Source organism: Psittacula echo (assembly GCF_963264785.1).
Source record: "Psittacula echo genome assembly, chromosome: 2".
Lineage (NCBI taxonomy): Eukaryota > Metazoa > Chordata > Aves > Psittaciformes > Psittacidae > Psittacula > Psittacula echo.
This window is the reverse complement of record NC_137737.1, coordinates 27,443,192-27,466,710: the sequence shown is the minus strand read 5'-3', so window position 1 is coordinate 27,466,710 and position 23,519 is coordinate 27,443,192. Positions and strand designations below refer to the sequence as shown.

General features: G+C 40.1%; 1 protein-coding gene across 1 annotated transcript in view; it reads left to right on the top strand.

Moving 5' to 3' along the window:
• Window positions 1-18,510: 18,510 nt before the first annotated feature.
• The window catches only part of ITGB8 (integrin subunit beta 8), a gene marked incomplete at both ends in the record, with an annotated part of 51,611 nt that continues 46,602 nt past the window's right edge, over window positions 18,511-23,519 (top strand). Inside the window, one exon of the mRNA XM_080611448.1 lies at window positions 18,511-18,637. Within this exon, the coding sequence (XP_080467574.1) occupies window positions 18,511-18,637 (127 nt within the window). The remainder of the gene's footprint in view (window positions 18,638-23,519) is intronic.

The following is a 23,519-nucleotide window of genomic DNA, read 5'->3' as shown; positions in this document are numbered from 1 at the left end:
AATTCCACAAACTACTTGTAGAAAATGAGAGAACTATGAAAATAATGCCTACAAGAAAAAAAACCGAGCTTTTTGAAACAATGTACTAGGATTCTTACTATTTCACAGAGAGCTAGAAAAAAGTGTTAATACAATGAGATATTTAATCTTAAATAGAAGATATCATTTTGGACAGCATATGCAGGTAAAATAGTGCTCTTTAATAAACACAGCACTGACATTGGCATGAGTTTTCCATTTGAAGAATTGCTAGCTAGAGGGCCTGTTGCTCAAAAGCTTAATAAAGTTTTTTTCTTATGCCAAGTGGCCAGTGCATGGGTTTCAGAGCAGAAGCACTCATCATTTCTCTCTCAGAAATTCGACATGGGCTTGGCATATTTCATAACAATGAAGAAAAAAGAATACATTTTTACATATTTTTTATGAATACTGGACTCACAGCATGAAGGATCTCTTTACATCAGCAAAGTCCTCACCACTGCTTTTGTCTGAAAAGTTTTACCCACTTTATTGCTGATTTACCCTTTTCTTTTAATAGCACTTAGGCAGTAACAAAAAAGTTTCTGTATTGTCCTTTATGACAAAAAAAGAAAAAAGAAAAAAGTAAATACTGCAAGAATGACTAATCTTCTAAAAGCTGTTCCTAAAACAACAGATTGTTTAGGATTAGGGATATTTTATTGTACTTTTAATGGAGAAAACAAGAATACCAGAACAGTGTTTATACAGTTCAAGCAGTGTACTTATGCTTTAAATTGCATTCCTCTGGGGAATCTATCTGTATCTATATTTTGTCTTTGCTCTGGTCCATCTCCATAGCAACATGTTTGCTCCTACGGAGAATCTGGATGAATAATTTCAAATTGAGCCTGAAATTTTTAAAACAAGATTTCTGTTCTCTATAAAATAATTATGGACAAAAGGACTTTCAAAAACCCTCAGAAAATAAACATAATTTTGTCCTTGTTTCTTTTACCATACTCAAGACATAGTTAGCTATGAACAAGCCTTTGATCTCTCTTTTCCGTGATGTTCAGACTGGGAGCAGGCTTATCCACATGACTTTAGCATCTGTTATAAAATCTGGTAGGGGAATTTTTCATTCCAATTTGAATGGCTCACTGTATTCACTAATTATGTTGTTATATACACATATTCCAAGTTTTCCCTCAGAACATGGGATCTTTGCTTTAAAAAACCCCAATAAACAAAAATCTCATGAGGAGAGTGGTGAAAAGAACAGGGCAAGATGACTTTAGGATGACTTTCAAAATAACATAGGTCATTTTAGAAGTGGTCTTTAAATTATAGACAGTATAACTTCCTGATCGTATCTGTAGCTGTTCCATCTTTGATCTCAGGGAAAGATTCTATGGCTGAGAAGTCTTTATGTCTACAAGATAACAGTGTTAAAAAAAAGATTTTTTAAAAAGATTACTGATCTTTAGCATTGATGTTAATTAAACAATTGTTTCTTCATGCCTTAAAATGTATGCACCAAGAGAAATCTAAAAAAAAAAAAAAAAAGAGAAAATATTTCCATCAGAACCTACAGGAAAAGAAAATAAAGAAAGAGAAAATTATCCCTAATTATATAGTATGGTTTTTATCATGACTTTTCATATATCGGTACATCTTTTAACTCTAGTAGTAAAATGATCCAGCTAGATTTTCACTCAAATTATTCCAGGAATTCTCATGGAATTGCCAATTTTTTCTGACCAATATGAGCATTGCACAATAGGGCTAAGACTGAAAATCCTGTATATAGACTGGCATAAAAGGAAGGACCCTTTCGTTTAATTGCTCAGATAGTGTCAGCCTATTGAATCCAGCTCAGATAATACTACTCATCCAACTCACCAGAAATACTGCTGTGAAGTTTGAACAGTTCTGCAATATTTTAAGGCAGACACAGCATCTGCATCATCTGGAAGTAATGAAGCTTTTGTTCTCTATGCCAGCTATTCAAGTCTTACATCTGATACTCAAAAAGTTTTCACATATCATTCATTCCAACCTGTTCTTTTTCTGCTTCCCCTGGTTTGTATTTTTTTTAGGCATTTCCCATACGCCTACTTTAAGATCTTTAAATAGGTGGAATATTCTGGTGAAAGTAATGAATACTTTTATTCTGCCTCCAAATTCTTTCCCAGTGATGCCAAATGCACATTAGACCTGGCACACCCATACTTTGAAAAGAATCGTAAATTTAAGAAGCAAAATATGGACCTGTTTTATATAACAGTGAGTCACTTCTGCATTTTAATCATACACTACAGACAATAAAAGAGAAATGAAGTGTCAATGATTTAATTGGCAATAATAGCCAAAGGCTATGTAGAGACAGCAATATCTCTTTTAACTATAAAAACATGTTCGTTTACAGGATAGGTGCCCTGCCATCAGCCAATGGAGACAACTTTAAAATTCTACATGGCTTAAAAAAACAGCACATACAATTATGGAAGTGGCTTCTAAATATCATTCAGAAAAATATCCTTGACATAAGAATAACTGATAAATAGCTACTGAAGAAAGATGGTATCATTAATTTTGAGTAAAAATATCAAAAGAAAGAAATATATTCCTATTCCACAAAATGAAAAAAAAAAAAAGAAGAAATTAAGCAGTATCTGTGATTTATTGTTAATCCAAATTATTCATTTAGATCATTATTTAGATTATTTAAACAACATTTTCTCGATCAACTAGAGAAAAAAAGAATAAAAGAAGAAACATAGAAAAGTGTGGCAGCTTTATCTGGCACCAAGATTGGATTTCTGTAAGAAAAAATCCCATGTAGCATATGTGGCTTTTATCATTGTAATGTGCGTACTGAACTAGTCAATCATCTTCAGATTTCAACTTGCAATCCACTTGATTTCAGGGGGTATTAGAGGGAAAATCAGCTCCTGCCTGAATCAAATATCCAAAATTGTGTTGCTCAGTTCTGAGGTACATTGAATTCCAGGCCATTTTCAAAAATTTGGGTTCAGTGTATAGCAGACTATATTCACTTGAAGAGTCCACTCTTATTTGTAAATCAGTACTTCTGCTTGAAAAATCTATGGACACCTGCAGAAGGAAAGAAGAGCATGTTCATCAGAATTAAATGTACTGAAGACAAATTAAATTATTGCTCAGATTCATGCAGTTTTAGTGTTTTCTGTCCTAAATATCAAGCTGATAAATATATCCTGCAGTATAAAATCTGTGTACCTTCTCACAGTGAAAATTATGGGCATTCATCAACTCTGTGGAATATAAATTAAAAAAACAAGACAGTGAAGTACTGAAAGATTTTTTTTATGTCACATGAATAAAAGGGAGAATTACCAAGGAAGTCAGCAATAAAAAACACTGAAATGTGAGAAGAAAAAACGACAGAGTAATTTCAATAAATTCAAGTGATCAGCAAATCTCATGCAGTTTTATAAAAGCTCATGGATAGATACTTCGGTGAGTTATTAAAAGGCAAAAAAAAGAACGTTATTACTATTTATTAGTCTTTGGTACTGTATATATTTTGTATAGCCTCGTCTCATTCTAAACAAACACCACACTTTCCTCATGAAGGACACAGTGGGGTGTCATGTTAGAACAGGTTGTATTATATATATCTATGTTAAACAAAGCTAGGCCAGATAAATATGCTTTGCACTTGGAAGAAAATAAGGAAATACCGAAGGTGTTTAAAAACTTGTAGAAGGCAATTACTGTTCTTCTGCATACAAAAGTTTTACTTTTAAAAATTAAGAATAGTTTTACAGAGCTGGAATAAGGGCATAATATACTATACCATGCAAGAGACAGACTGACATTCACACCCACCGAAATAGTAAAGCAGAAGTTAGAGCACAGGCCCAGAATTTGAAGCTTGTTAATACAGGGAGTGCGTTAACTAATACATTAGCTTTTCCATCTTGGGTTGGGGAACTTATCCCCAGAACAATGTATCTAAGCCTATGTATTGCAAGAAAAAATTCTGGTTTCAAAAGAGGAAAAAAATTATACATGACTTTTTGCTCGCTTTATGGATAATGAATTAAGAGCATGTTGTCAGCTACTAGGATAGGACCTAGCTAACTTGGGATAATATTAACAATCAGAAATAGTGCTTTCTGTGGAGCATCCATAAGGAATTGAAAACAACACAGACACTACAAGACGAATTAGCCAAATGTAAATTTGCATGAACTGGACAAAAACCCTTCAGACTTCTCTTTAAAGTTTCTTCATCCCTTCTTGGTTGGCTTTAGCACAGTCTTCTTCTATGAAACGTTCTTATCCAACATTCAAAATCATCTTGTTAGCAGGATGGTATTAAGAGGTGAACATTAATTATAACATTCACATTTCACGCGAAACATAGAAACACTCATTCACATAAAATAAAATCCTTCACATGCACCCTTATCTATACACGCACAGAGATTTTACATGACAGATGCTAAAAAAGACATAACAACGTGTTAACAAAATAACAAAGTTACCTAAATGCAAATTATGCTTCTGCAGCATTCCCTAAAGTCTATCCACTGCATTGAGTAGGCTATGGATTATGAATAACAGTGCTTACTGAGCAGCTCTTCCTGAAAATGCTTACCTGGGAATGTAAATGTAATTTCTGCTTTTTCTACTTCATCACCTGCTCTGTGGCTCTGGCCTTCTGTCGTTTTTCTGTTTAGAGAGTAAAAACACTTCTGCTTTGGTTTTTCTCCCCATTTAATGCTGTTGCATAGCAGGGTATGCGTGTTGCATAATTGGAAAGCCTTGGCCACTTAAAATGTGGCTGTCAGCAGTAGTTGCTAAGAAACTACAACTTAACTGCCTTCAAATACAGTTTTACTAAAGTGCAATTACCCACACCTGCTATTATTATTTATATGAGCTAATGAGTAATTCCTTCTTCATTATACTGGACACGTCCTCTCTTACCTCCCATTGCACTAAGCTCCTTTCCAGCAACTTGTGAGATCATTTCTCATCTCACTCAAACAAACATTTTAAACCACCCCCATATCCCGAATATTCCCCAGGCAGGGAAACGTGTCACAAAACATCTCCGTGTGGCTCAGCACGAGACAGTGGATAAATGCCCAGCTGGTCACTGTCATTTACAAAACCAGTGTCATGAGATAGAGCCTCCAAAGAAAATTTACAACAAGAGAGACTGCAAAGCTGAATAGGAGGTGGATGGGCATTTTTTAATTGAAAAAAAAAAAGTTTATGCAGTAATAAATTATTTAACAAAAAAGTAAGATCATTTAGTAACTCAGCTTCTAATAAGCCAGCCTCCAATGTTTTGTTAGATAAACAAACAAAATGCCAGTAATAAGAAATATACGTGCAAGAGGAGTGGGTGTCTCTTGAGTGGAAAACTTTTGTCTTTACCTTTTTTATCATGTAAACATCTATTGGTGCCTCTTGAATAACAAGGGCATCTTTTATAGTATCTTGGCTATATTCCACATCAGACCAGACTATCCTGTTTCCTAAGTAATTTCAACCATGTGAATTAGATGCCTTATTCTTTCTTTGCTTCCTGGAGGTGAATGCAGACATCTTGTAGCTAGTCAAGCAGGGACTTGATGAGAGGAAGCTTTAGCCAGATGATAGGAGTGAACAATTAAAAAGCAAAGAATTTGTAAAGCATGATGCCTGCCCTTTCTATGCCATGGGAGGTGAACTAGTATGCAGCAACAAAGGAGAGGAAGGGGATACAACCTTAATAAGAAAAGCAGGGCACCCCTCCGCAGGTGGGAAAGGCCAGGCTCACTTACTTCTTTCCTTTCACTCTGCTTCTGCTCAGAGCTAATTAGACACAAACCAACAAACAGGCTCTGCAGGGAGGCAGATGTACTAGCTCTAGTCCAGGTGTGTGCTAAACAGCTGGAAGTCTTCTAGAGAGACCCTTGCTTGTACCTGAAGATTCAGAAATAGTGGAAATGGTACTTACATATGGCCTCAGACATTCATATGGGTTCGCACAAAATAAAGAATATTAAAACAAAGAGAGAAGGGAACGGGAGAAAAGCTACATCTTACCTAATAAATACCTACACACTAAGACAGACTTGACACATTCACAAACTCTGTGAAAAGAAGCTATATATTCTAATGCAAATCTTGATGTAAACCAATCTTGGTTAGTCATTGAACCACTAGTCATTTAAGTTAAAGTACTTTTTTAACATTTGGTGTGCAATCAGGGTACAAGTACTTGTCTCACTGCTGAACTTGGATGTTTGTTCTGCACGTATATAAGTTCCTGGCACTACAATATTCAATACTTCAGCCTATCTGTACGATGGTGAGATGATGCATGCTGCATGAGAATGCAGAGGTAAACAACACGATTTGTAGCTGCATGAGATTGCTAATGACAAAGAAAACTTTGGGAACAGTATAATAAATAGATGAGGTTATTTGTAAATCTCTCATTTTCCGGTTTTCACTTCCCAAATACATAATAAAATGTGGCTATGTTTTCTTGCATGAAAATGACAGTAAGTTTTAAAAAAGTATATTCTATATCAAAAGTTATCATTGCACAGCTATTCGTAAAAACAAAGATGCATTTTCTTGCCTAAAAGAAAATCTCTGGAGTCTACAGTTTCTTTCAAATAGTTTTACCTTCATTGTCAAATATTTTGACATTTTTAAATGACTTAATAATATATTGTAAGGATATATTTCAGGAGAATTTCAACATGGCTACTACATAACTGCAGCAAACTAACCTCGGGATTTTGACAAGTCCATTCTTTTTTCTTTTACATAACATCACAAAGCTCTGTTTTAGAGTGGCATGGGGATAACAAGCCTGAATTACAATTTCTGAAGATATCATTTGAACGACCACCTTTACGTATGCAGTGTCCCACAGCATGCCTCAAATTGCCCAGGAGACTTGTTGAGGCATTACAGCGCCAGAGGAGGTGCGTGTCAGGGGACCACCAAGTGTTTCCAACCTCCTCTCAGGTCTAGACACATAGAGAAGAGATTCAGAGCAGCCCTGCAGAGAAGGACTTGGGGGTGTTGGTCGATGGAAAAATGAACATGAGCCAGCAGTGTGTGCTCGCAGCCCAGAAAGCCAACCGTATCCTGGGCTGCATCAAGAGGAGCATGACCAGCAGGTCGAAGGAGGTGATCCTGCCCCTCTACTCTGCTCTCGTGAGACTTCATTTGGAGTATTGTGTGCAGTTCTGGTGTCCTCAACATATAAAGGACATGGAACTGTTGGAACAAGTCCAGAGGAGGGCCACGAGGATGATCAGGGGAGTGGAGCACCTCCCGTATGAAGACAGGCTGAGAAAGTTGGGGCTGTTCAGCCTGGAGAAGAGAAGGCTGCGTGGAGACCTCATAGCAGCCTTCCAGTATCTGAAGGGGGCCTACAGGGATGCTGGGGAGGGACTCTTCATCAGAGACTGTAGTGATAGGACAAGGGGTAACAAGTTCAAACTTAAACAGGAGAAGTTTAGATTGGATATAAGGAAGAAATTCTTTACTGAGAGGGTGGTGAGGCACTGGAATGGGTTGCCCAGGGAGGTTGTGAATGCTCCATCCTTGGCAGTGTTCAAGGCCAGGTTGGATGAGGCCTTGGGTGGCATGGTTTAGTGTGGGGTGTCCCTGTCCATGGCAGGGCAGTTGGAACTAGATGATCTTAAGGTCTTTTCCAACCCTAACTATTCTATGATTCTATGATTATCATTCATGTTCTGAATACAACATGAAAGCATTATATTGAATGACATTTTTATAACAAATGTGTCAATAGGGATATGATGTTAGTTAAGCTTTAGGGTGTTCTTTCAAAAGTATTTTGAAGGAAACAGAGGGTGGCAGAAGACCACAGAGCTCCCAGGCATATTTCTGTATATCCAGACATATCCAGTCTTTTTAAAATTGTTTTACCTGTGTGAAATTTCTTCTGCTTTACTTTTGGGTGGATTAGAAATTCATTTGTCATCATACCCTCTTTGCCACCTGAAGCAGAGACCATAAACCACACAAGCAATAAATCTATGGATTCAAACTGTAGCCCTTGGCTGCCACCTAAAGGTTTCATATACTTCTTTGGAGCGGTACCGTCAGACTGTTCTAGTGTTTGGAATGGAAAAATGCTTGCCTAGTATTGTTACAGACAGCTTCTACATTCCCTGTTGCTGAGAGATATTAAAGGGAGGGGACAAAATTACTCTAGATTAAAAAAAAAAAAAATAAAAAAAAAAAAAAAAAAAAAAAAAGGAAAGGAAAAACCCAAACATATTAAGCCAAGTGTGCTCCAGAAAGAGCAATTCCTTCTTTCTGCCTACCCTTTGGATTTGAAAGCCAGTAAAAAAACTAAGGGAAAAAATAATATACATTACTTGCAGAAGGGGCTGGTATGCCCAGCCAGTGTTTGAGTAATTCAACAGGAACTGCCGGCAGATTGTGTAGGACTTATGCTCTCCACTGAGGAGAGATTGCTCTCTCTAAGCACTCTTCACAACTCAAGCTACTTGAGAATATCTGAAGCTCAGATGGCAAAGAAAATCCTGGCCACTGACTCCTTTTTGCACCAGCAGGCAGAATTCTGCCTCAACTCTCTATCTAGCTACAACTATCATTTATTTTCATCAATTAACTCAAAATCATTGCTTCTTATTCACGGTGTCTCTACTAGGTAGGCAATTTACAGGTATTTTGGATCTATTATAAAATGCTCTATTTTAATAGGTTATCAGTTTTACATAATGAAATCATATGTTGGGAAAACTTTTTCTGATGTAAGTATGTATCTAGAATTCATAACATTATAATAATAAATTATAGATTTTTCTCCTTATACAAGTGGATCTCATAAAAACTTTTTGGTAGGCTATAGAATACAGAATGAGGATCTGAATAAGGAGAAAGAGGGTGATCTGAAGTGATATGGCCACAAAGTACAAATGTAAAACTACTGGGAATTAACCTATAATTTGAAATGAAGTTGTACTCAACTTTTAGAGTTACAGTAACAGAATTGCACATGCTTTTTTATCTTCTCCATGATATGTTCATCATATATGTCTTACATTCTGGAGCACAAAAAGCAATCAACAGAACAAATTAAGTTGGAGATATTCCAAGAGAGAAGAAACTATACTATCATAGGCTCAAAGAATTTATAGATAACTAAGAACTGTATTTCTGCTTTGGTTTTGCAGTTTAATCCTGATTTACACATCCAGCTCTATTTTCACTCTCCACAGGATCTGTTCTGGTTTATTTTTGGTTTACCCTCTCCTCCTACAGGAATGACACCTCTCATGTTCTTAAAGGGAAGTAGACCGACCAATTGACAATGATGCACCAGAAAATAAACCAAGAGTCTACAGAGAACTAGTGGTTTCCACCCACACATGGGAAGAAGCTTAGTGACAGCAGCATTTGGGCCCACATTGTGAAAATGAAAACAAGTAATCAGTAAACTCATAACTGTGTGTTTTCAAGCTGTGATCATAGTGTATTTGCAGTATTCCCTGGGAGACGGTTAATGGCTAAGAGCAAAAGAACTAGTTGTTCTCTCTTGTCCTTTTGAGTAGCCTATGTGTCTATGTCTTCTGTGGCACACACAGTTATATTTGAATTTACTACCTTGAACAGATCTCTTTGAGATCGTAACCTTCCATGGCAGCTATTACTATGATGGTTTGTGCATAGGTAAGGTACATATGTCACTGTTACTTGTACCGCTTATGGTGCTGACTGTTCTCTCTTTTACTTCAGTCTTGCACCTGTATTTCTCTTCTGAGTACGGTGAAGTTTCAGTTTAATTTCACATAATGCAATCCTTACTTGTTTCAGAGTCAGCCAGGACACATCTCTTACAAATTAAAAATTTTATATTCCATTTTCTTTCAAGTACAAGTTACACAGTTTTGTTACTTACCTGTAGAAATCTGGACACTTAGAAGACTGACAGAATTTAAATTGAGAAAGAATCATAATAATCATCTTTTCTGACCCCCATGTTATATAGGCTATACAAATCACGCAGCAATTTCTCCAGGAACCTTAATACCTCTGTGTGATATATAGTTTGTCTTCTATACAACCATTGGGTCTTGACTTAAAGACCACCCATGATGAAAAATGGTGCCAAAGAAGAAATCCAATCAGAAGCATTTTTTTTTCAAACACAGTTAGTAGGCTTACTAAATTATTTTGTAACCTTTATTGCCCCTCACCTTCCAGTGTTCTTTAGTGTGTCATGTCACACAAGGATTATTTGCCGGTACAGTATCACATTAACTAAATTTTAAAGTAACAAATTTCTAGTTTGGCTGTAGCTTAATTATGTAAAATATTTTCTATTTGAGATAAAAAGGTAAGGTCTGGCAAATCCTAAGGTAGCTGTGTACTCTTATCAAGTACATGCTTACAATGTGACCTTAATTTTGGTTCTCAGTTTATTCTGACTCCTTAAATACCATTGAACTATTCCATTACTTCTAGACTGCCTCAACTCAGGCTAGAAGTGTCTGTTCCAAACAAAGTGGTGTCTGTTCCTTAGTAATACATAAATCCCATAGTTCCTCTCATGCCTTACCCTGACTTCAGTTAACAGTACCAGATGCTTCAGCAAAGGTAGAAATCATCTTTAAAGGACTGCATCATTATGTGGCTGGAGGGAAATTTCTCTGCAGCCCCAGAGAGTGGTTGGTTCTTGTTCTGAAGCATGAAAGCCTACCTTCGTTGTGAACTTTTATCCTGGCTAGTGTAAAGACACATAAAATTTGCGTAAGTATCTAATCTATTTTTAAATCCTACAAAGTTCTTATCTGGAGCCATTGAATTCCACAAGTTGCTTATACATTATTTTTAAAAGAATCTTATTTTTATTATAGCATAAAGGAAAAACTAATAACTACAGCTTTACTGGATCCTTGAATTAGACAAGAGAAGTTTTATTTATATGAATAAAAAAAAATCAGAAGTAGGGATATCTTTCAGAAGTAGGGATGAACTCATGTGAGGTGCTGCCCAAGCATACATGTTCCTATGCCAAAATGATAACAATCTAAGAATAAGCAGAACGTGAGGAGACATATATATATAGACACATATTTGAAACAGTTACAAAAATCAGTAAGTAATGAGGGTTTTATTATTTCTAAATGTCCCCATCTGCCTCCATTCTTTCTCAATTTCACCATTAAACATTTCTTGATTTATTTTAGCTGTCACATTACCAATGAATCTTGAGCAGCAACCTGGTGAGAAAGAAGGAATATGCAGCTAAATACCCCACAGAGAACATCCTGGCTGTAATGTGCACACCACCTTTCAAGACTGAGGACAAGAGCAGATGAAATCCAATCAGACAGGCTCAAAACCTTTGATAATTCTGGAAAACATACCCTCCCTGTCCCTATTCCTCACCCCTCTCACTTCCCCGCCTCTGCTACGCGCACCCAGAGTTTGCCTGTGGGATTTTTCCACCCATGCACTAGATTGAGCAGCTCAGCTATGGACAGGAGAAATTATTTGTACTCATCAATCACTCAATTACAAACTTCTGCATTTAACTGTAGGATACTTCTGAGCCTGATCTATAAAGGATATACTGTGCTAAAAATAGACTCTAATTTCTGTTAATCAATACTTGCACTCTTTCTAAAACCACAATTTAAATTTCCCTTTCAACCTCAAACACTTAAATTTCCTCAATAATTTCTCAGGAAGAACTTTAATCTTTCAGAAGTCCAAAGAAATACTTCCTGCTATTTCTCCACTATATTGTACCTTTTTCTTTCTACCAGTTCTGTGTAAAACATTGCATAGGAAACCTCAGGGAAATATGAGTGAGCTAATGGTGACAGGGGCTTACCTGGGAATTTTCTTTGAAAACTTTCCAAAATGTGGTCAGGCCTGCTGTATTATTATGGAACATTTCATCTTCCCCTTTGGTAACCCAATATCTTAAATCCTGGGTTCAGAGAAGGCATAAAATCGTCATGAAAAGCGGATGAGGGAGAAATTGCAGTGCTGCTTGAGATAGCTGCAGAAGCAGCAATCATGATCTTAGAACTCCATTAGAGAAGTGAGAGAAGCAGAGAGTGGGTAGATGAGGAAAGCAAGAAGCCCATAAAGTATCTGAGGATCCATTGAAAGTGACAGAGGGAAAAAAAATAATTAAAAAAAACATGAAAAGAATTAAAAAAAATAAATCAAGTGAGAACAGGGGCAGATTGAGAGTAATAAAAAAAAAAAAAGGGAGGAAAACCTGAATTTTGAGGAAGAAAATAATTTAAAATACCTGACGTGTAACACAGTCACTTGATTGGCACCTAAGCCAGCTCTCAGCAGTAACTGGAGATTGCATACCTTTCTCAAGTACCAGGAAGAAAGGTAGGAGATAGGCAATAAGAACAGAAGGAAAAGTGTGGAGGTAAAAGAAAGAAAAACACATGGAGTGCCAGTGTATTGTGGATAGTTTCAGCTTGCAATAACACAAAAAAATAACAGCATAAAAAAGTGTGTTACTGTTGCTGAACTTTGCAGTGGCTGTTGCTCACCTGTAGAAAAGAAAATGCTACTTGTTTATGTTCGCAAATGTTCTTTGAAATTAATGTTTTCATAGGATTTCAGCAATCTTAGTGTCTGTGCATCTACACCTACATCTACCAAGAGGAAACCTGGCCTTCACCCATCCTCCATGGAGCTGGAAAACCACACAGTGAGCATCAAAACTGTAATGACTGTTTTGGTGTGGGCTGCAGTCCTTCGTGAATATAAAACTAAGTAAAACGATATGCTCTTTGTACTCTATTATTCATTGAAGGAAAACAGGAAAGATAGCAACACAAGGTCTGGTCTACAGTCCATCAGGCAAAAGTTCCACTGAAATAAGGTTAATGAAATAACTTATCCAGCCTACTGCTCTTCTATCCTTCTCCTTCCAGAAATCAAGCTGAAGTGTCTGTAAATCTGTGATATAATATCTAGAAAATATCAATGACTGCATTTAGAAGAACCCAGGTAAATTTTGTACTTTAAAGACAGGCAACAGGGGAGCTCTTCTGTCTGAAGTCAGAAAAGCTCTCAAAGCATACCACAGGTTTATTTGTCAAAAGGAAGAAAACACTTCTGTCTGAAATACGAGTTCTGTCACATGAAAAATCGTAGTGGAAGTAGTGAAAAATCCTAGTCAACAGCATTATTTAAAACTCTGCATGTGACAACAATTAAAATGTTCTTCTTTCAGAATACATCTGTTCAACTGTATATACTGCAGGGTTTCTTTCAGTAAATACTTCCAGAAAGAGCATTTCAATAAACAACCCTAAGCTTTGACCACTTGTTACAATACATGCTTTTAAGCATCTTATTTGAATTATACAGATAATTTCTTATGCTTGTTTGTCTCTAGGAAAATCATCCTACTTTTTCTTAAACAGAGGACAAGGACACCTTCACTGAGGCCCCCACAATGCTAATTTACAGATCAGCTGTCTGAACTACAGATGTCCTAGGAAATGGGTGTCTGTATAGAGCTTAAAGCATTGGTTTTGACCTAGAAAACCCTAAACAGACTGATACCTTCTTACCTGAGAAGCCACTGCTGTCTCCGTGTCAACTGCATGCTGGCCGTTTTGGTTGAGAGTTCATCTGCACTGCAATATTTCTTCTCGCAAGGTTGTGAAATGTCTCAGGTTTATTCTTATAGCACACACTTTCTCAGTGGGCTTCTGGCAAGCACTAAAGCACAGAAGATCAAGATCTGCGATTTCTAGAGGACTATATACTCTATCTTTTTAATACACAAATTTTGGAATACAATTGGTTGTATAAGAAAGGAAGAGAAGTGCACTGCTGAGTTTTGCAATTAATTCTCTACAGGAAAGCAGAAGGGAGGTAATATTGCTGGCACTTAGCCCAGGGGGGGCAAAAATCATCTTATAGTTAAACCCATTAAAATAAATTGTGAATAAAAACAACAGACGCAGTATACACAAGTCACTAGGCTGAGTGCATGGAAAATAGGTGTTATTCCACCTGTCTCTGCATAACATTGGCCAAACTGTTAATGTTAAGAAGGTAAATGCAAGAAGAAATGTTGCCTGATTGTTTCATGTAGGTCTACTGAAGTCACTGAAGTTACAAACGCAAACAAGATTTGTGAGCCCATAGGAAATGCCCTTGTGAAATCCATGGAAGCCTTCATGAAAATCTCTAAATAGAGTATCAGCCATTTGGGATTATTGTTTTTCCTCAAAATGCACCATTTTCTCTTTGTGCCTTGTGCATTGGGAATTTCAGTAGTGTGGACTGGTAACTATGATAGTCATTAATGAAAAAAAAAATGAAAAATACTATTTTGGGAAGTAAATATTTCTTTGAAAGCTGACATTGCCAGTTTTCACCATGAGAACTGAACCTACAAATGAGAAACAAAGAAGATAGTTGTAATATCTTATATGGAAATGCATCATAACTTTGCCAAAATTACAAAGTTACATTTTGTCAAAAACTTTTGTGTATTGCATCAGGCAGTTGGATTTTTACTGGATATAAAAAACAGCATAGGTGGATTGTTCACAATTTGCACTGCTGAAGGAGAGGCCTATAACTCTTTGGTAATCTGTTTCTTGGGAACAGCTATTGCATTTGAATTGTTCCATCACTTTAAATTGATGGATTATGAAATATTTGCAAAATACACTGACTTCTTTATCTGAAACAGATGCAGTTTAGATTCAACTGTTGTGTAAAAAAAAGAACCCCAGCTATAGCAAATGCAATTGCATCTGACAGACAAGCATGTGATTCTTTTACTTAGTTATATAGCAAAGAAATACAATTTACATGTCAGTGGGATCAAATGAAGCCACCAAATCCAAAACAATTACTCGAGCAATGCTTTACATTATTAAAGTAGGGAAGTTGGAGGAAAGTGCAATTAAGTATACCAAGATGCTTTCTATAGGGATGAAAGATGCTATGATAACATAAGTAATCATGTAACAGGCTAATGAACCCATAACACATTTTTTATTTAAAAAAAAAAAGTTCTAATATTAGAAACTGCAAAACACCATCAGTTTGGCAGTGTTCAAGGCCAGGTTGCACAGAGCTTTGGTCAACGTGGCCTAGTGTGAGGCATCCCTGCCCATGGCAGGGGGGTTGGAACTAGATGACCTTAAGGTCGTTTCCAACCCTAAATATTCTATGAATCTATGATTCCCTTTGCAATCTCACTTTGGACTCTCCCTCATGAAATGGCACATCAAAGATGGTTGGGTGTGTTCAACCAAAAAAGGAACATGTTTTTTGTAAGAAATGATTTGGGGTTTCTGACCACCTCTACCCTCTTTGCAGATGCAACATTTTCAAAACTGTTTCCTGAAAAGAGAGGCTATCACCAACACTGCAATGGACAATTTTGTTTTCAATAAGGCAAATGTAAATATTAGAAAGAAACCACAGTGATAACACTTCAGAAAATTTGGTATTCATGTAATGAAAGAACAGAGAATTATATGCTTTTCACCATAAAAATCCAGAGTAAGGTTGGAAAAAGACCCCCTGAGGCCCAGCTAGCCCAATGTTTTGGGGTCAGGCTGCTTGGGGACTTGTTCAGCTGAGTTTCAAATATATTCAAGGACAGAAACTCCACAACCACATTATTTCAAGCATTCATGGCCCTGTAGATAGGGCAGTGGAGTGAGACTTAAATCCATTTCTAGTGGTTTTAAACAACTTGTTACAAATCTTTTATGTAACCTTCAGCTTCTCCCCTTGCAAAACTAGCAGAATTATTCAAATCTGTATGATGTTCTTTGAGATGCAACTTATTGCATTATAAACACTGTGTAAACAACAATATACTCAAAGATGTTATTGCTGCAAAGTAAATATTTTTAAGTTTTTGGATTTCACTAGGGAAGGAATGAAACCAAATAGGGAGAAACTGCATTTTACATAAACCAGCAGACCACTTTCAACAACAGCTACAGCAGCCTCAACTCATGGAAGCCTCAACTACTGGAAACTTCAGCTCTTGGTTTCTTTGTTACTGCTGATACTGGTGACTTTTACTGCTCAGGGCGCATAGTTCTCAGCCTAGACTGGCATCCTTTTCATCATGTTCTCAACGTTTAAATTAGTGACTAGTGTGTTCATTTTGGTTATCTTATTCTCAGATTTTATAAGAAAATCACCAAGTTATTTTTCTTTCATATTAGACTGTAGGTATTGCCTTTCTGCCCAGAATGCTGAATCCTTGGGTGGCATTCTCATCAGCAGTACTGCACGTAAGGACTCCATTTCCCTGTTTGTTATGGTGAACAGCCTATGCTTAGAAATGCATCAACACTACTTAGACTATGAAGGTGAAAATCCCAAAGGAGAGAGATCTTAATTTCAGCAACTTCTGCTTCTGCTGGGCTTTTGTTTAAAGATAATTCCTTTAATTCTTCGTGTCTCATCCTGGACACTTTTTTGCAGATACATGTGAATCACCATGACTTTGCAACATTGTGACTGAGGAGACAGCTATTACAATGTCAAATTCAGGATTAAGTTGAATTTAGTTCCACCTGTCAGAAGTGTATCTCATTTCAAAGAAGAGCACCCAACTGAGGTCTCACAGGATACGTAGCTCACCAATTACATAGCTTGAAATTGTGACCTCTGAAATCATGGAGCTTTTAGGTCACGAATGCCACAAGATTTGGAGTCATGCGATGCTACCCTTTTGTATTGCCACCACTGCTTTCTCACATCCCATATCCCCGTCTGGACTGTGGCCATTTCAGGAATGACATTCAAATGCCTAAAATTGGGGATTTCTTCAAGATGAAGCAGAAGGGTGATACAGTGATTAAAAACTCCCAAGAGTGTGAATGTAGGACTCACACTCCATGTGGATGGCTCTACTGCCATCTCTTCCTCAGCGACCTTGAGCAAACACAGTGTGCCTTCAGTTTCTGACCTTTGGCACGCAGATGATAAACCATCCTTAGCTCTGTGAGGCTTAGCACAGGATCTGAAAATGCTTCAGCAGCCTTTCATCCATGAAGACTGAAACAGCACGGTATTTACACTAGTTGTGTTTGCATGACTTACGCTGTGCGCTGCACTGGCAGACTCGAACGGCTTGTTGGTACACTATTTTGGGAACCTGCATGCACTGACATCTGTCCGATTGTAAGGGGAATGAGGCGGTGGCACGGTGATGGCTAGTGTAAATAGCCCAGCCGGGTGACAGGACGAGGTGCCCGGGCCCGTTTCACCTGCCCGTAAAACTCCGCCCACTGAGGCCGAAGAAACATAACAAACCGAAGGGCAGGGGAGTAGGGGATCAGCGCTGGGCTGGGCCATGCTGGCGGGCAGGAGAATGCACCTAGGCCTGGCGGGGCTTTCCTGGCCCGCACGGCGAGGTACTTTCCGCCCGGCACCAGGCACGGTTAACCTTTGCGTTACTCCCACTTCGGCCCAAAGGGTGGAAACTCCGAGCAGAAAATACTCGGGCAGGGAGATAGGAGCGATAAAAGGAGGGAAGGTATTTTTAGGTAACGTGAGGTAATCGGAGGCGGCGGGGGAATGACAGGGTGGGCTGGGGGGGGCGTGTGGGGGGGGTGTGCGGTTTGCTAGGCAGCACCACGGACCGGGCACGCAGCTGCGGTTGCAGTACAGAGAGAGGGCCATAACCGCGGGTAGGGCGGGGGGCTGCTGGCAGGGCAGAGAGGCCGAGGCGGCGGACAAAGGTGCCGTGCTCGCGGCCTTCGCCTGTTCCCCCGCTGCTGCCATTGTCGCGGCCGGCAGAGGCGGTGCGAACAATGAGCGCCGCCGGCCGCCATCGAACAAAGGCGCGGGCGGGCGCAGTGACTTCACCGCCGGGCCCGCCCCCGCCGAACCTGCCCCGCTGCCGTCTCCTAGCAACCGCGGGGACCCACGGGCCCGGCGCGCACCGACCGCGGCGGCGCCCGACGCCTCTGCGGGCGGCCTGGGCGACAGCGGCGCCGGCCGCGTTCCCATGCCCGTGCTCCCCAGCCCCGGCCCCGCGGCGCAGCGGCCTCGGCGACGGCTCGGGACGGCGGCGGGGGGCGCCCACTTGGCGGCGCGGCGCCCCGGCGGGAGCAGGCGGGGGGCATCTGCCGGGGGAGGCGAGTGCAGCCGCCGGGAGGTTGTTTCCCTGAGGGAGGTGCTCGGCGGCCGCCGCTCCCCGCACGGTGGCAAGTGCCTCCCCGCGGCCGGGCGTCCCTTGCGCGTAGGGCTGGAGGCGGATGGAGGAAGCGGAGCTCTGCGCTCGGCTGGGACTGAGCCGCTGCCTTCGCCGCCCGAGCGCTGCCCTTGAGATGCAGTGTTACGTGCCCGCCCAGCCGCGCACTCTACCTGTGCTGGGCCCGCTGCCGCTCCTCCCCCGGCCCCGCCACCGCCCCCGCGGGGGCCGGGACTGAGCGCGCCGCGGCGCCGAGACGCGCCCCCGAGGAGAGGGAGAGGGAGCGGGAGCGGTGCCGGCCGCGGCGCACAATGTGGGTGCCGCTGCTGGCGTGCCTCACCGCGGGGATCATCTCCCTGCCCAAGTGTCAGCGCGGCCCCGGACCCCTCCTGGGAGCGGCCGGGCTGCTGGCGGCCGTGCCGGGACTCTGCCAGCACCGTAAGTTGCCGAGCCCCTTTGGCTGCTCGCCGTGCCCGGGGCTGGTCGGGGTTGTGGTTGTGGTTGGTTTCCGCGCTGGGGCCGTGCGCTGGTTGGGGGCCGTGCTCGGGCTCGGCGGCTGTCCTCGGGGCACAGCCCTGACAGCCGGGGCTGCCCGGCGCTGCAGCACACACTGCCCGGACCGGCCGGGAGAAGTGGAGAGGAGCGGGTGGAGGGTACCTGCGGGCAGAGCCGGGCTGGAGAGGCCGGCTCCTGCCCAAACGTCACGCTGCTTGAGTACTTGTAGAGCGAGCCCGTGACCTAATGGTACGTACCGAAGGCGTCCAGCCTTGACGGAGCCGTGGCAGCTCCCCGGGAGCGGGTGCTGAAGTGCCCGGTCACCCTCTGGAAGCCTCCGAGAGGCAGCGTGCAGGACTCCCGGGGGATCACAAGCTGCGGATGGACCATTCTTAGGGATGAAAGCACTCTGGTTTATATCGTTTATATGGCATGTAGTGGCGGGGTTTAAAATGGATAGAGTTATAGGGAGGTGGTCTTCTCTTTACCTTGGGTAACGTGTATGCTGACAACTCCCGAGAGCTGTGGTATGCTGGTGGCAAAGGCTCTGATACATTTGGGCAACCCCTCAGGTTGTGGAAGGGCTTCCTCAACCCGCGGGCATCAGCATGCAGGCTGAGAGGAGTTTGTGCAAATATACCTTAGATCATGCAGCATTTGATCAGACAGAGCTATCAGGTTAGTCATGTACTTCATAAAGGATCAGAAAAGCACATCAAGTTGTCAATCACTTTTCCTTATTTTTTTCCCTCTCTTGAGGAATAAGTGAGTATTCCAAGTTTAAGCCTGGAGTTAATTTAGAATGTTAACATGTAACCTCTAAAAATAAGACTGACAATGGGAACAGTGTATTAGTCTTAAGATCTTTTTTGCATATGTGACAAATTCATGCCTAATTCGGTAGGATTTGCCCAGTTCTATTAAAAACAATGGAATAATTTGTTAACTTTCATAGGATAATTTTATTTGCTTCTTTGGCTTCATATTTTGGATTCAAAACCAAGCTAAATGTCAATAGGAAAAATACAATATTATTTTTTTTTTTTATGAAACATGGCATCTTGTGTTTGGTATCCCAGATTCTTTTTTATGCAGTGTAATTGAGTTGAAAGATTAATTGAAACTTTATGGAGAGGATAGTTCTTTGCCCAAATGGGGTGTTGTGCTTGCTCATGAGCATCACTCTTGGGTACACACTAGTGCAAGAAATGCATTGGAAGAGAATGCCATAGGGGAAGATGGTGCACGGTACTTTTGTGCCACAGGATGCTTGCTCTCTCTTTTGTGCTTGATAGTGAAAATAGACATGGTCATGACTTACGTGTTGAATGTGACAACAGCTCCCAGATTGGGCAGACTGTAATTCGGACCTCGCTTTTTGCTCTTCATTTGAAACCTCTGCTAATTCATGAAAGCTGAAAGTCACACTGAATTCTTTCCTTCATACATAATCACTTCACAGACTAGAGCCACAGTTAAAGCAAGAAGAAGGTTTGTTTTGTATTTCTGTGAATGAACACATGATATTTTTCATTGTTGTTGTTGTTGTGTGCTTTTTACTTTTGGTTGTGGTAGCTCTCTCAGCCACTGCAGCACCACCTGGACTCTTTAATCTTCTGCAGGATGCTCGGAGAGAGACTCTGGGCAGCAGCTCCATGTACAGCTATTTGTCAGCACAGCTTTGTTGGAGCAGCCACTCCTCTTTGCTTCTGCACTGATAGTGCTGGGCATGGAGAAGAACATCCTGTTGTTCCCATGCCATCGGCAAGTTCAGTTTGTGTGCCGAGTTGGCAGAACCTGCATATCTGTTGCATGAAATCTCCAGTTCTAAAAGAGACTGTAATTAATATTAAATGTACATGGAATTCATGTTTATTCATTCTTGTTGGAACATGTATAGCTCTTCTAATTGAAAAATGAAGGGTTTGATGCTACCTGAGATATGTGTTCTGCTAACCACAGTTTGAGATTCCAGTTACTGCTTGGGAATAAGTAAAGGTAGAACTTGGCCCTGATTTTGGAGTTATGAGGAGCACAAAAGGAAATCTCACAACACTGTAAATTTGCAAATCGTAAATTAAGGGTTCTGTAAGCTCAGATAAAAAACTTAGTGTTGCCGCCTTCAACAAAGGGTCACTTGTTCAATACGTCTCACAAAAGGAAATTTGCAGTTCACCAAGCCAACTATAACAAATACCTGGCAAGAACTGAGGTAGTTTTATAGTGATTTCCACAGATCCCAAATTTATATTTGCATGCTAAAACCTTACAAACTCCTAAGGATGTAAATCAGTGGACTTAGTAAGAGCTGGATTCTACAGTAAAAGCGCGTGTATGCATTATTTTAACTAGTTGTGTAAATGCTCATTTCAGTGGGGACAGTTAGTTCCCTTGCCTTGTTCAGAAACCAAACTGTTGAAACTCTTTAGTTTTTATCTACTGTATAAGCACATGGAATATGTTGGGCTTAAATACTGAGCAATGACTGATTAGTCAAGGTTAACAGAGGACATTGGTTCAAATCTCAGCAATGTCTCAAAAACAGTTTTTATGTACATTAAAATTTGAAAAATTAGGTATTTGGTGCTTTCAGAAATATCAAGGTAGTCATTCCTGTATGAAGCTCAGGTAAACAGTTTACTTGTGATGTGCACACAGGGATGGGATGGTGTGAACATCTGTCCCTAATTTAAGAGTTGGAGAACAGTCACACAATAATTCTCTTATACAGTCATGGCTGACAAGTCTCTTGACCATTTAAAAGCTAATATTCTCGGTCTTCTTCAGAGTGTTTGGGAGACGAGAGGATCTGTGATCATAGCAGGGACAACTTAATTGATTTATTCCCGACAGCTTGACTTCTGATGCCAAACAGATTCATCAGTGTTGGTTATCTTATCTGGCCCTTTGGGTGTTTTGCCAGTCTTGTCACCTGAGTTTCTCATGTGTGTTCCCTCTAGTTAGAAAGTTTTGTAAGTCATTACTGTGTTACTTCTTAAAAGAATAGGAAAAGTCAGTGAAAGGAAGAGCTGTTTTTGAAGAGAGGTGATCAGGAAATGTCGCTGCACACACATTAAAAAGTCTGAAATAAATGATACATTATTATAGCTTTAACTGGTGTTTGTTGATTTCTCTTCTGTGCTGGCCCATTTCCTTCTGGGGCTCAGTGGAAGAAACTGCATTGCATGGGGTACTCATCACTGAGAGAGTTCTGCTTTTCCTAAGGCTTGAAGCAATCCAAGAAAAAGAGAAAACCCATTTTTAATTTCCTGAGCCTGCATGGGTGATCTGCTCCTGAGGGGTATTGGACCATCTTCGGGAAAGCCAACCTGGGTGTTTGAGAAGGCTGTAGGTTGCAGTTCTAAGGAATAGCAAGGGGGAGGTTTGTTTATCTGCGCATTACCCAAGGAGCACATTATGGCAATGGTATGCATAAATTTGCTTTGCAGATTGAACGCTTCTCATAATCTGTTGCAATTTCATGTCTTTTCAGGGGGTTTATGTGGTAATTTATTGGTTTTTTTAATTTTATGTTTTTTTTGCAGATTGAATGGTACTGGTGATTGCATGTATAGTATTTACAATGTTTCCATGCTAAAGATGTTTGAGGTGAGGTAACATTGGGAAAAGAGAGCAGATGGGCAATTTGCCAACTAGAAGAGCAATACCCATACTTTGGGAAGTTTTTATCTCTATGTAACTGAGGTCACGCTGTTGCTGAAGGAAGTTGTGAAGGCAGCCTGAAGATTCTATGTAGTAGGAATTCTCTGTATAGAAGTTTGAAGAGGCAGTAGTTTGTTTTCTGGTCCTTAAGCTTTCAAGGACTGGAACTACAACAACTGAGTAGGCAGGAATAACACTCCAATAGTTAAGAGACCTGAATGAATAAATTTGATTTTGCATTAAAGTACAATCTATGTTTAATTTACCTCCCCTCCCCAGAGCATCAGAAAGATGTCAGGTTGGATGAGGCCTTGGGTGACGTGGTTTAGTGTGGGGTGTCCCTGCCCATGGCAAGTGGGTTGGAACTAAATGATCTTGAGGTGCTTTCCAACCCTAACTATTCTATGATTCTATGATTCTATGTCAGAATGTGAGCTTTATGGAAGCTTTAGAAATTATCCATCAAGTAAACCCTCATCTGGTTGTATGTTCAACAGGAGGACATTAACATGTCAGATTATAATCTCCTTTATACTTCACAAAGTTCATAAATACTGGTAACATTTTTGAATTCCCTAGAAAGAATTCATAATGACATGTCCATGCTAATTGTGTCTTGAATTTGGGACAATTTGTAGGAGGTATGAGAAGAGAAACATAAAATCTTATATTTACAAATTGTGTAAGTTGACATGGGTTGCTGCTATTTATCAAGACTTACTCAGAAAGTCAGATTTATCATCACTGTCTTTGTGAGTAAGTCCTTTGTTGGAAGCTTGGCATCTTGGTTCTTTGGAATAGGCCTGATATAAGAAAGATTAGTGTTATCACACAAATAAAATCTACACTACATTCAATAATTATTTATCACCAATGTACATTTTAAAAACTGCATGTTGCTAAACCATACTTCTGTAGTATTGGGATAGGTGTATTGTAAGCAGTGATCATGATTTAATTAGTTCTGTTAGGGTAAGAAGGACAAGTGGAGTGACTTTGTCTCCTGAGCTTTAAAGTTTGCTCAGTGTTCTTAAAATACATTAATGACACTAAAATCATATGTTACATATACAAGACATACATGAACTATCCTGTGCTTTTACTGTAACTGGTAGCGCAGATGTCTTGGTATTAATCTGGTTTCTCAAGTTGAATGTACTAA